We start from the raw sequence: 13,361 nt of genomic DNA, 5'->3' as shown, positions 1-13,361 counted from the left end.
TTTTGCCTGCTTTCAGTTCAGCACAGCTCCTGAGAGCATCAGGATTCGGTTTCAAGTCAAGTCTAGGCCTTTAGGATCTGTGAATTCAGGATTCCAAAAAAGCCAGGGGCTTTTCTTCAGCGGCGACAGCATCAAAGCCGCAGGCCCAGACTGCTGGGTTCCAAGTCCAAGGGACAAAGCGAGGCTTTCCTTTCTACCTTGTCAGTCTCAAAGTTCAATATTGACCCACTCAAAACTCTGCACACCAGGCTGGAAAATTACCAGGTTCTAAGGGGCAGGCATTTGACATTAACAATGGCTCATTAGCAAACTAAAAACTGGTTTTCAAAATTCCAAAGTGATTTCCATCTGGAGACGTCCTCTCTTTTCATGTCGTCTCCTTTTTCCCAGGAGCTCCAACAGCAAAAATCATCAGTAATAGAGACCTTCCACCGATGGCAAGAATCAAGGGGGCTGTTTCACATGAATATTTCTTTTTTCCAGCTTGCCCTGGTTGGGAGGAAACCTCTAGCACCGATGAAACTATAAGCATACAACGTCTTACATCAATTTTTTTTATCATACACCCAGATGCCATAAAATACAAAGCCGTTTTTCAAATTTTCCTCTGTGCTTTTTTCTTTCCCTCTCACTGCAGGCATACTCAAACTTGGAGGACTTACAGGGTTAACATCACACCTGCAGAAGCTCCCAGCCAGAATGGAAGGAGGGGCTGCACCAGGGCCACAGCTGGGCTGAAGAAATTTCTGGAATGTTTTTTCTTTTTCTCCCTGCCCCCCTCCTCTGGCTTATCTAAAGCTTTGATCCATCCCCGGGAACAGATTCAAAAACGGGTTTAACTGTTTTCCCTCCCACTTAGAGAAGATTACAAAGCAAACTCCCACATTTTTTGGTTCACCCAAAGCCCCATCTTCTGGAATTTTGGCTCCAACCTGGAGGAAAGAGGAAGAAAATTTAAGGTATCACCCCGGCTACTCATCTTTCCTCACTTTAGCCAGCATTGGCCCAAAACAGCCAGGGGATCCGGTAAGCCAACGCTCTGGGGGTTGGATCTATTCTTTTAAATTCCAGGGATAATTTTTACCTTTTAAAACAGTCAGCAGATCACCTGCTGTTTCACAGCACTGGTGAAACTCCACGGCCACCCAGGCCCCGGGTCTGTCATCTCTCTCTTCTCTCTCCCTCTATCTCATATAATGCTGCAGCCAGGTATTTGTGAGTCAGGGGCTAGTGACTCCACTGCTGCAGGCACTGCATTTGTGTCATGTGCTTGTGTGTGTGTGGGTGGGTGTGTGTGCGTGTGTGTGTGTGCGTGTGTGTGGGGGTGGTGAGTAGTCCTGACACTACTTCCACATTCCGAGAATTGCCAGAGGTCTCATGGGACCTGGCGCGTGCGGGATTTATGACAGCGGCGTAGAAAGGATACACAGCGGCGTCCTGGGGGGAAAAGGCACAGGCAGGGTCTGGAGAAATCCATGTGCTCCTGACACTCTGTCCCTCCCACGAATGGTCGCTGAGCACACTTCCCCCAGCCACACGCCCCTTAGAGACTCAGTGATGAAGGTTTTTACTGCGGGCTGGTCTCGTGGCATCCTCCTCTGCCTTTCGGGTACCAGGACTGCAGATTCTCAGAAGGAAAGCCGGTGTTGAGCATAAACCGCACTGTTTGCACGAACATTCCAGACAAGGGAGCTACCCTCATCAGTTAGGAAAGGGCGGGGACACTCCCCAAATCCAAGCTCCGAGAAGCCAGCCGAGGATGCACCTGGCAGGCAGACGTCTCTAAGGACAGCAGTCGCAGCCTGCCAAGACTTCTCTGCACTGGTAGTTATTGAATCAACGTGAACTTCTTAATTGTGATGGTTGTATTGTAGTTATGTAGGAGAATGTCCTTGTTTGTAGAAGATACACCTTACTGCCTTCTGCAGTGATCCTGATGGGACATTAAGTTGGAAGCACATTCTTAGATGGTTCTGGAAAAAGCAGCTCTTTGTACCATACCTGCAACTTTTCTGTAAGTTTGAGAATGTTTAAAAACAAAAATATATTTTAAAAAAGTTTATGGAAGTGGGAGAATGGACAGGGGAGACAGATGGAAGACTAGCTGTAAGTTTGATAATTACTGAAACAGGGTAATGGATTCATGGAAATTATAGTCCTCTTCTCTCTACTTTTGCTTATATTTGGAATTCTCCATAATAACAAAACAAAACAAAACCTGTTAGCAAAGATGCCTCCTAAATAGGGTTATTTCTGGAAACGGAGGAAAATTGTATTTAGACTTGTCTGCAATGTTGTATTTCTATAAACACACACTCATTACTACTAATTATTATCATTATTGTTATTCTTAGCCATACATGCCCCTTGTAGAAAATTAAGAGATACAGATAAGCAAAACCAACAAGTACAAAAGCCTCATTCCCATCACACAGAGAACACTAGTGCAGTAACCCCTGTAACACCTTAGTTCAAATTCTTCTGGAAGCTTACACACCAAAATGAAATTATACTGCACAAATTATTGCAAACTTTTTTTTTTTTTTTTAAATCAGGCAATGGTCTCTGTTTCAGTGGTAAAGCTGACGAAATGCAATACATTAGAAATGGATTGGCTTTTACAATGGGGATTTATTAACTTACAATTTACAGTTCTTAGGCCATGAAATTGTCTAACTCAAGGCATCAACAGGACCATACGTAGACTCTGAAGAAAGGCTGTGGCATCTCTGTCACACGGGAAGGCATGTGACCGGTGTCTGCTTATCCTTCCCTCCCAGGTTTCGTTGCTTCCAGCTTCTGGCTGCATTTCTGTTTTAGCTTCTGTCTCTCTTAGCTTCTCCGGGTGTGTCCTTGTCTCTCAGCTTCTCTGGGGCTTTTCCCGTGAGCTTCTCTTAATGTCATCTCTTAGCTTCTCTGTGTGTTTTACCGTCTCATAAAGGACTCCAGTACGTGGATTAAGACTCACCTTGAATGGGCTGGGTCAAATCTCAATTGAAATAACCTAACCAAAAGGTCCCACCCACAATAGGTCTGCACCCACAGGAAGGGATCAAAAGAACATGGCCTTTTCTGGGGTACGTAACAGCTCCAAACTACCACAGTCTCCATCTTTCCATTCCTGTAAAATTTTTACTTGTATTCCTCATATTCAAATTCTCCCAACAGACCCAAACATGTCCTCTAGAGCTGAACTGTCCAAACCACCCCACTGTTCGGAGAGGGGTGAGCCTTTGTCCCGGAGAGGCAGAGTCTGGGTAGCATCAGATGTTTGAGGAGGGTGGGGCCAAGAAGGTGGCCTCCCCAATGCATGGATATGTTGGAGCACTCACCCCAGCATTCAGGACCACCCACTCTTACCTGGTCATGGCCCTTAGACTGTTTTACCTGTTACAGACCCCTCCATCCCCCTGTTTATGATACTAACAAAACACCCTGCATTCTGGGCCCTGGTATTGCTCTCCCCGTTTCCCGTTTACTGGAAGGTACAGCTAAAGGCCCAAGCCATTTGTTCAGGACAGTTCAGAGTGTCCATGTGCATCACATCAGGAGACGCGAACATCTGACCGTCTCGCCCACAGTGAGGCTGGAAATGACATCGGGGTGGGAACCGCCTGCTCCTGACATTTGGTTCTTGCACTTTCATGACTGGAAAGTCACGAGGGAGGTGTCCCTCATCCAGTTCCCCACCCACCATCTACCTCATGCCTTTGACACTGAAAATTTTTGCCAGAGCCCATCATTTCATTAGGGCTTGGGAAACGATATTCTAATTCTTCCTTTCCTTCTACAAGTATTAGCTGGTGTTTTCTTCTATAGAGTTTTCCCTCCTCAATGAGGGCTACTTATTACCCTGAACCAACAGTATCAAAAAAAGGCCTGAAGCAATTATGGCAAAATAATAAATTTATTACATATGATTAGCACATACAGGTTGTTAATATATTATTCTTTCAGTGTTTGACAAAAAAATTCAAAATAAAATAATTTTAAATACCAAACAATTCCAAGGGTCCTTGAGGGTCAGGGCTGGGCTCAGGGGACCACCTCATTTTTCAGGGAAGTCATTGTGGGTGGGGTCATCTACCCCCAAACATTCTTCGAGCTGGCTGCCGTTCAGCTGCGAGACCTGGTCCCAGCCCTGAAGCTTGAAGCCTCTGGAGGTTAATTTCACCTCCCTAAGGTGGCTGGTCTTTTACAAGCCCGCTAAGGATGAGATTCTAGTTTAGACATGAAGAGAAGGCTTTTTTGCAGGGATGAATAAAACAAAGCCTTTGAAGCAAAAACAGGAGACAGGGCAGAGGAGCTTGGGGCTGAAACCAACTGCCTCTCGGGGCTGAGGGAGGAGAAGGGAGCTGAAGGTGAGGGGCTCTCTGGGACCTGCATTCCCCCGTGCTCTCCTGTGGGTCTCCCCTCAGCACAGCATGGGCCACCCTAAAGCAGCAGCAGTAGACGGACCTGAGAAAAGAAACTTCCAGCAGTTTTCAGAACCTGGAGATGGGGCAGGACCCTTGACTGGTCCCAGGAGTTCCCCGGATGCCAGGGAGGTACAAGCTCCTGGTTCAACGGTACCAGCTCCCGGAAGGCACGGTCAGGCTGTCTTGCGAGGACAGCCCTCGACTAGGACAGACGGACCCGCACGATCACACTGGAGTTGGTCACACGGGCTCCGTAGTGGCCAGCCCAGAGCTGGGTATCCTGGCCACAGTGTTCGAAAGATACAAAGCGGATGCCCATCTTGAGGTTGGAGAACACATGCGTGACCTGTGGGTAGAGGAAGGGGTCAGCCCCATTCTGCCACAGCTCTCCCTTCAAAGGCTGAGGTTGAGGCCTTCTGGCAGATGGCATTTTCCAAAGATGGCCACAACAGCACCTCCTGTTCCACATAATGTTCTTCCAGAATCTTCCAATCCCTCATCAAGAGGTGGACTCTAATTCCCTAGCTGGGAAGGTTTGCTGGTAACCAAGAGTGTGGATGAAGTGTGAATTTCAAATGACACCTTAAAGTAGGCCAGAGAAGGCAAGGCCACTTCTGCTTGCTTTTCTAGTATCCTCATGGAGGAGCCCTGAGCCACTGTGGAAACAGTCTGACTGCCCCGAGGTTGCCATGTTTGTGAGGAAGCCCAAACCAGCCCAGGGAGACAGAAGCCACGAAGCAGCCCTGAGATTTCCACGGAGCCAGCAGCTGCTGCAGCTCCAGCCGTCACCTGAATGCAGCTACATGAGAGCCGGAGTCAGAACCACCCAGCTGAGCCCTTCCCAAATTACTGACTCAGAAACCATGAGAGGTAATAAAATGATGCTGCTGATTTCAAGCCAAGTTTGGAAGTGGTTAGTCAGGGGTCTTCACCACCCTCTCCCCAGCTCCCCCAGTAAGAGACTCACCTGAAAGCAGGCATGGTTGTTCCACTGCTGGATGGGTTCGGGAGCAGCAGAGAATTTCTCCAGGACGACCTGGTTGGCATCTATCAGCTCGACAAGGAGCTGGTACATGCAGCCGCAGTCGTGCCGGGCTCCCCACCTGCGGGAGGACCAAAGCCTGAAGGCTGGACTTGCCACCCCATCTCTTTGAGGGTGTCTGCCTCCCCACCTGAACACTCTCCCTGCCTATGCACTTCCATTTCTTATAGTTCCTTGCCATGCAAAGTGTGGGCCTTGGACCAGTGCCATCGATGTCACCTGGGAGCTGGGCCCCTTCCCCAGTGAATCAGAATCTGAACTTGAACAAGATCCCTAGCTGGTTCCCAGCCACCTTGGTTTTAGAAGCACTGACCTAGAGCAGTGCTGCCCCATGTGCCTCTTCCCACGTTATTAAGGCGACAGTGAAAATTCCTCATTCTAGGCTTATATGGGTGCAAAACACATCATTTCCCAAGTTTGTAAGATTGATGTTTTGAAATACAATTTCTGTATCAGTCATTTAAAAAGGATCCAGTGGAATCTAAATAAATTGGTGATGTGATACCCAGCAATATTAAAAAAGAAACGAACACCACCACCCAATGTTCATCAATGGTAAATGGTTAAATAGGGGTATACTCACATAGTGGAATACTATACAGCAATGAAAGTAAACTAACTACAGCTACATAAAATTATGGATGACCCTACAAACATGATATTGAGTGGAAGAAGCCAGATACAAAATATATCGTATGATTCCACCTATATAAAGGACAAGAACAGGCAAAACCCATCTATGGTATTAGAAATCAGGACGCTGGTTCCCCTTGGGTTGGGTGGTGATGGGAAAGGGGCCTGAGGGATTCTGGGAGTGGGTGTTGCCAGCAACTTTCTATTCTTGGAGGCTGGTTGCATGTATATGTTCACTGTGATAATTCATTGAGCCACACCCTAATGCACGTGCAAGTCTGATGTTAGAAGTTAACATGTTTTAAAAAGTTAAATGGACTGTAAAAATACACAAACAAGTACCTCCTTTGAAAGACTTTACATCATTCCCTCTTCTCCTTAGAATTGAATTTCTCTTTCAGTTCTCCCACAAAATTCTGTCCTGATGTAATGTAATATTAATATATTTTTATATTTAGAAGACTTTTATGGATTACCTTTTCATACTTCTCTGTACCAACAACCACAAACACACTCTCTCTATATATATATACATGTAAATTTAAATTAAACATTTTTCCTTTGGGGATAGAGGGTGGGTGGGGTGAAGAGATTTTGTGATTTTTAAGAACCTGCTGGCGAAATGAAATAAGCTTCAGTGGCAGAGAGATTCCAAAACGAGCCGAGAGGTCACTCTGGAGGGCACTCTTATGCACACTTTAGACAACCCTTTTTAGGTTCTAAAGAATTGGGGTAGCTGGTGGTGGATACCTGAAACTATCAAACTACAACCCAGAACCCATGAATCTCGAAGACAGTTGTATAAAAATGTAGCTTATGAAGGGTGACAATGGGATTGGGAAAGCCATAAGGACCACACTCCACTTTGTCTAGTTTATGGATGGATGAGTAGAAAAATAGGGGAAGGAAAAAACAGACAAAGGTACCCAGTGTTCTTTTTTACTTCAATTGCTCTTTTTCACTCTAATTATTATTCTTGTTATTTTTGTGTGTGTGCTAATGAAGGTGTCAGGGATTGATTTAGGTGATGAATGTACAACTATGTAATGGTACTGTAAACAATCGAAAGTACGATTTGTTTTGTATGACTGCGTGGTATGTGAATATATCTCAATAAAATGATGATTAAAAAATAAAATAAAAAATATATATAAAGAAAAAAAAAAGAACCTGCTGGCAAGTTTAACTTGTCTTCAGCATATTCTGATTGTATCATATTCATTTTCTGCTGTTGCAGAGGATGCAAATACACTTAAGGAGCTCACAGAACCCCAGTAGCACAAATTGGCTTTGGCAAATTGTGTATTTTGTGTATAGAAGGAATTTAAGGAGAAGTATTACTTATTTTCATATTGTGTTTTAACTGTTTCTCTCATCCAATTTTTTTACTTCCTCCTCCTACTCCTCTCCACTTCTGTCCTTTTCCAATTCAGTATTTGGAGTTGAACACTGTCTCTCAATCAGATCATCTTGATCTTTTTATCTCCCTTCCCCTCCATAAGTCCCATATCTTTGGTCATAAATATTGCATCATTCACACCTTCAAACTATGTATTTTCTTACAATAAAAAATGATGAAAAAAACTCTTCCTGTGACCATAAAGCTCTGAGTGTCAACATTTTTTTTTCTTCTAGACTGAATTATCATTACCCACTAATGATTCCCAATTTTCTGAGACTGGAATCCTCTTGGGAATGTTTATAAAATTTGTAGGATAGACTTGGTCTTGTAAAAAGAGAAGTTCTGGCCTTTGCCCTTGGCTTCTGACAGATAATCTCTGGACCCTCTGAATGTTATGACTGATAGGAATGTTTTTGCCTGGGGGCCTGAAGTCATACTGGATATGACTGGATGGGAGGTTTAGGTGGGGGCTTTGGGTCATGTGTTACCAGTTGACCTGGAGGCTGAGATTAACCACTGCGGCAATCAATCAATCAAGTCTACAAGATGAAACCCCAGTTGTAAATCTCCCTGGCAACGCAGGATATGACTCCCAGGGATGAATCTGGACCCGGCATTGTGGGATTGAGAGTATCTTTTTGACCAAAAGGGGGATGTGAAAGGAAATGAAATAAAGTTTCAGTGGCTGAGAGATTCCAAATGGAGTCGAGAGTTCGCTCTGGTGGACATCTTATGCGTTGTATAGATATCACCTCTTAGGTTTTAATGTATTAGAATAGTTAGAAGTAAATATCTGAAACTATCAAACTCCAACCCAGTAGTCTGAACTCTTAAAGACGATTGTATAACAATGTAGCTTACAAGAGGTGACACTGATTGTGAAAACCTTGTAGATCATACTCCCTTTATCTAGTATATGAATGGATGAGTAGAAAAATGGGGACAAAAACTGAATGAAAAATAGGGTAGGATGGGGGGGTGGTTTGGGTGTTCTTTTTTACTTTTATTTTTTATTCTTATTCTGATTCTTTCTGATGGAAGGAAAATGTTCAAAAATAGACTGGGGTGATGAATGCACAACTATATAATAGTACTGTGAACAGCTGATTGTGCACCATGGATGACTGTATTGTATGTGAATATATTTCAATAAAACTGAATTTAATTAAAAAAAAAAAGATGAAGCCCCAGTAAAAAACCTGGACACCAAAGCCCAGGTGGTCAGTACTCCATGTGTACTGTCAAACATTGGTGCCAGGAGGGTAACATAACCTGATTCCTTGGGAGAAGACAACGGAAGCTCTGCATTTGGTATTCCTGAACTCTGCCCTATGGCTGACTTTAATCTCTATTCTTTCTCTATAATAAACTGTGTTCATGAGTATACTAACTTTCAGTGAGTCCTGCGAGTCCTTCCTGTTAACTATGGACCCCGAGGGTGATTCTGGGAACCCCTCGGAGACTGGGCTGTCTAACTTAGTAATTGGCTTGAAACTTCTCACGGATATTGCTGCCTGGGTCTCATTCTGCTGTAACTGGTCTGGCATGAGACCTGGGCATCAGGAGATCTTAAAATGTTCCCTAGGTGATGTGCTGCAAAATTCGGGAACCACTCATTATTCCGGTTAAATGGCATACACCGATCAAAACTACACAAGTATGTCGCATTATTTGATCAACAATGGTTAAATTAAAAACAAAATTTTATTGGAAATACATCTCTTAATGAGATGGGTTGGGGGGAGGTTATGGTGTCTTGATTAAAAGTGAATTTGCTAATGCCAAAATTTCAAATGGTCATTTTGCTTGGCTCTCCAGTGGTCTTTACGCCTTGGGGTCACATGCCATAGAAAGGTTCTAGATAGACAAGGGGAATTTTTTTTCTGTAAAATTAGGGAAGGGAAGTTGTGAAAGAGGAAGTAGGGAAGGAGATTCTCATGTAACCTCCATGATGGATGCAATCTGTGGCAGATCAATTCTAGAATGTGAAACATATAGCTGTACAGGATCTGGAATTTGACTCCCTTAGAACCATCTGGGTGGTATACCCCTCGGGAAGTCCTCGTGTACCCCAGTTTGAAGACCATCACTACAGAGCACAAGCTCTGGAGTCTGATAAGTCAGAGCTTAATGCCAGGTTCTGCCAAGCCCTAGCTGTGCCACCAGGGCAAGCAACCCCACCCCCCAGCCCCTGCTGAACCTCAGTTTCCTATGATGCTCTGAAAGAGCTGAGGGCTTGAAATACCCTTTCCTTTGCAAAGTTCAAAATAAGCACTTGCTGTTGCTTGCCCTGTAATAACTGTCTTTCCAAGAATCCTGTCTTGTAAAGATGAGGAACCTGCAGCACACAGTGGCTTGGCCAAGATCATACAGCTGCAGAGCCGGGGTTTGAACCCCAGCAGTCTGGTTCCAGAATTCTAGCTCTTAGCCAACTAGGCTATATGTCTCTTTCTAACGCAAAGAGCATCTCATTCACACAAGACTGAGCTGGCTCCAAGGCCTCTGTACTGGAGCTAATCTGCCATCTTCCCATCCAGTCCCCTTTCCAGGTTCAGGGTGTACTTAGCTCATCACTAGAGGCTTGATGGTGGTTAAGCCAGGTCACCTCCCAGAGCTTCAGTGGAAGCCTAAATTAAGTCACCCATGCAAAGTGCATGGGTGCATGCGTTTGGTTCATCACACTCACCAGTCAGAGACACAAATCTCAAGCCTGCCACTATCCAGCAGTTCCGGCCACAGACCCTCCTCCTCCAGGTCCAAGATTTGCTTCTTGCGACACCATCTGGGAAGGCGGGAGGAGAGGCAGTGACCAGCAGGCCCCCCGCAGACCGGCCCTGGCTCTGGGGGAGCAGGGGCATTCACCTGTAGGAAGTCACGAAGCAGGTCTGCGATGGGGCCCCGGGCACGGCTGTCAGGTTTTCCTCCACCACCCAGCCGTCCCCGCCGTGCTGCACCATCCATTTCTGCAGGCCTTCTGTTTAAACAAAAACAGCCTTGCTCCCGCGTCCCAGCCGCTAACCCGGGCGCCTCCCACCGGCTCCCCGCCGCTCCGGCCACCGCGGACGGGCGCCCCACCCTGGCCGCAGGGGTTGCGGATGAGGTTGCGTCCGATGGGTCTGCGCTCGCAGAAGCGGCCCAGGAGGGAGGGCCCGGCGGGGGGCAGGCAGCGGCGGGCGAGCGGCAGCAGGGCGCGGCCCGCGGCGCCGTGGTCCCGGGCCAGGATGACCAGCCACAGGGCCTGGCCGTCCACCAGGGCGCGCCAGCCCCGGCACACCCGGCGGCAGCGCGCCAGCAGCGCGCGGGGGGGCACGTGGCTGAGCACCAGCAGCAGCAGCTCCGGGGGCAGGCGGCTCAGGTCCAGCGCCTCCTCGGGCCCGGGCTCGGGCTCCGGTGCCGGGGCTCGGGCGGGCGGGCCCTTGGAGGCCGAGGCGCCCATGGTCCCGCCCCGGCAGGCCGAGCGGCGGCTGCGGGAGAGGAAGGACCCGAGCGTCAGGCCCCGGCAGCCTCCGCGGCGCGCAGCCTCGATCGGCCCCTGCCCACGCCGCTCCAACAGTCCTCGGCCCTGCCGGCTGCACCCCAAGTCTTTGCCGGTTCCCCAAACCCCATCCTGTCACGCCCCTGTCCCCGCCAGCTGACTCCATTCTCACCGGCTTCTGGGGTCCATTCCCAAGTCCCCAGTCCTCCAGCTCGTCCTCGCAGCCTCCATCTGAGCCCCGCTCACCTTCTCCCCTGTGCTCGCCACAACCCGCGGCCTCGCGGGCGCCCCAGTCCTGCCTCCCCACCCACTTTCCCGGCCCCAGCCCGGGTGCCTCGCCTCTCTTCCCTCCCCGTCCCACTGTCCCCGGCCCTTCCTTTTTCACTAGCCAGCGTTTCCTCACCTTCCCCACTCTCTCGGTTCACCCTCTGCCTAGCGGCCGCATCGCGCCCCACCCCTTCTTCCTCGCCGGTCCCCTCCCCCGCCTCACGCCCGCGCCCCGCGCCTTTCCTCCTGGCTCTCCAGCTCCCGCTGCTTCCCGCTGTAGCCGCTGGTCCCCGGGCGACCGGATCGCAGGGGCCGGGCCGGGCGCCGCCGGGGCCCAGCGTCCCCCTAGCGCGGCTGTAAAGGAGCCCCGGGGCCGAGCAACTGCTGTTCTTTTGGTCAGGAATCCGAGGGGGAAGTCTCACATCCGTTTACAAGTTTCCATCGCCTTTAGGGCCTGGCGTGGTTCTGCCCAAGAAAACTTGCCGGTGGGCACGCAGCTGGCAGGTGACAGAGCTGGGATTTGAACCCAGGCACTCTGGCTCCAGAATCCCCAGAAATGATTCTTGCCCACATGGGGGATTCCCAGTGAGCAGTAGACATAAGTAAATGATAGAGCGTTGGGGAGAGAATTAAAAATAAAATCTCCTGCCAACCCCCCCACCCCCCCACCAAATCCTCTCTACAAATGTAGAAAAGAATGAAACCGTTTTATTCTTGAATAAGCATCAGACATGATAAGGTAGGGAGGCATAATAAGGAAATTGGAGAGTGTGTTGGAGGGTGATAAATGCCCTGGAAAATCGGCATGAAAGGGGGGTCAGGCATAAGCTGGGGGGGGGAGTAAGAGAGGGAGACCCTCAATCCTGAGAGATGGATCTGACTACTTTGCTGGCCTAATTTCTTTCCAACACATAACATTTTTGATAAACTTGTTATTATTGAGATTTTCAAATATATTCTAAAGCAGAGAAATCTTCAGTCCAACAGTTAACTCCGGGCCAATCTGGTTCATCTCTACCCCCACCCACCTGCTCCCACTGGAATAATTTGAAGCACATCTCAGACATCACACTTTTCTGTCTACAACAGCACATTATTTTTCATGTACTGTAATGCATGCATGGTGAAACTCTTTTTGATAATGGGTTATTATGATCCTATAACCATATGATTAAAAATTGGTTTTAAAAAATGGTTAAGAAAAATTAAGTAGGACAAAAGGGGAGACACTGTCAAAGTCTGACTGACACTGTCGGTCCCCTTTCCCATCCCTCAGTTCTCCTCCTTAGAGGTCATGCCTGTTAATTCCTGAATTACATCCCATGCTATAGTCTGATTAAAAAGAAAAACAAATATAAATGGATTCAAGAAGGGTCTACCACCTAGAATATAATGATTAGAGAATAATGGCTTTCAGGAGGGAGGGAGAGCACCCAGAGGCCATTTGGGAGATTGATGGGGGCATTCTGGTGTCCCAATAATGGGGGGGGGGTGCTATTGGGATGCCACACCCAGGACAGTCCCGCCCGGTGGAGGGCTGTCCCCAATTCCTCTGACTCAATATCCTGTGCATGCTCATATTGGAGGAAAGCCTGTTCATTTGGGCCTAGAACCTAACTTTCATTTTTTTTAAATTAAGCTTTTTATTTTGAAATACTTTCAAAATACTTACAGGACAGTTGCAAAAATAATACAAATCCCATCCAGAGAACTCCAGCACCTCTCCACCCCACCCCAGATACCCAGAGCCATCATTTTGCCACATTTCCTGTATCATTCTCTTAATCTGTCCATCTCTATCTAACTATCTCTTCTAAACATTGGGAAACAGTTTGACATGTTTCTTGAACACTTAATATTTCCACGTACATTTCCCAAGAATAAGGATATCAGTTTGTAACCACCTAAATATGGCATAAGTCCCTTTTGCATGTAAAGCGAAGTACATCCTCCCCCTTCCCCCCCTCCACTCACGCCCTTCTCCCCCCTCCCCACTTCCCCCCCCAGTGTTAACAGACACTGAATCTTCCAAGAATGCAAAGACTGGGTCAATTGAGGGAAGATTGTGCTTGGCTTTGTTGGAAATTTACTGGTTGTTCTCCAATGCAGAAAACCAGAAAATCT

At 47.5% G+C, this 13,361-nt stretch overlaps 1 protein-coding gene across 3 annotated transcripts; it reads right to left on the bottom strand.

Annotated features, from left to right (window-relative positions):
• Positions 1-3,888: 3,888 nt before the first annotated feature.
• FBXO27 (F-box protein 27) lies at positions 3,889-11,418 on the bottom strand. 3 transcript variants are annotated; one of them, XM_037819150.1, is made up of 6 exons: positions 11,374-11,418; positions 10,571-10,959; positions 10,358-10,469; positions 10,182-10,277; positions 5,386-5,521; positions 3,889-4,764 (listed from the first exon to the last, which is right to left on the bottom strand). In XM_037819150.1, the coding sequence occupies exons 2-6, from the start codon at positions 10,929-10,931 to the stop codon at positions 4,621-4,623; spliced, it is 849 nt and encodes a 282-aa protein (XP_037675078.1). In that variant the 5' UTR covers positions 10,932-10,959; positions 11,374-11,418; the 3' UTR covers positions 3,889-4,620. The 3 variants fall into 3 exon arrangements, with proteins under 3 accessions (XP_037675078.1, XP_037675079.1, XP_037675077.1); XM_037819151.1 differs by lacking the exon at positions 11,374-11,418 and adding an exon at positions 11,217-11,220; XM_037819149.1 differs by lacking the exon at positions 11,374-11,418 and adding an exon at positions 11,143-11,158.
• Between the last annotated feature and the right edge of the window lie 1,943 nt (positions 11,419-13,361).

The sequence above is a fragment of the Choloepus didactylus genome, chromosome 27 (genome assembly GCF_015220235.1).
Source record: "Choloepus didactylus isolate mChoDid1 chromosome 27, mChoDid1.pri, whole genome shotgun sequence".
NCBI lineage: Eukaryota > Metazoa > Chordata > Mammalia > Pilosa > Megalonychidae > Choloepus > Choloepus didactylus.
The sequence above is the reverse complement of the archived record's forward strand: the minus strand, read 5'-3'. Positions and strand labels throughout refer to the sequence as shown.

What these genes read in the sequence shown, in the direction of transcription:
- FBXO27 (XM_037819150.1), bottom strand. Translation starts at nt 10,931, where the DNA reads ATGGGCGCCTCGGCCTCCAAGGGCCCGCCCGCCCGAGCCCCGGCACCG. An exon ending in TGCTTCGTGACTTCCTACAG is followed by an intron (nt 10,278 to 10,357) that starts GTGAATGCCCCT and finishes CCGCCTTCCCAG; the next exon opens with ATGGTGTCGCAAGAAGCAAA. An exon ending in GAGATTTGTGTCTCTGACTG is followed by an intron (nt 5,522 to 10,181) that starts GTGAGTGTGATG and finishes GTCCTCCCGCAG; the next exon opens with GTGGGGAGCCCGGCACGACT.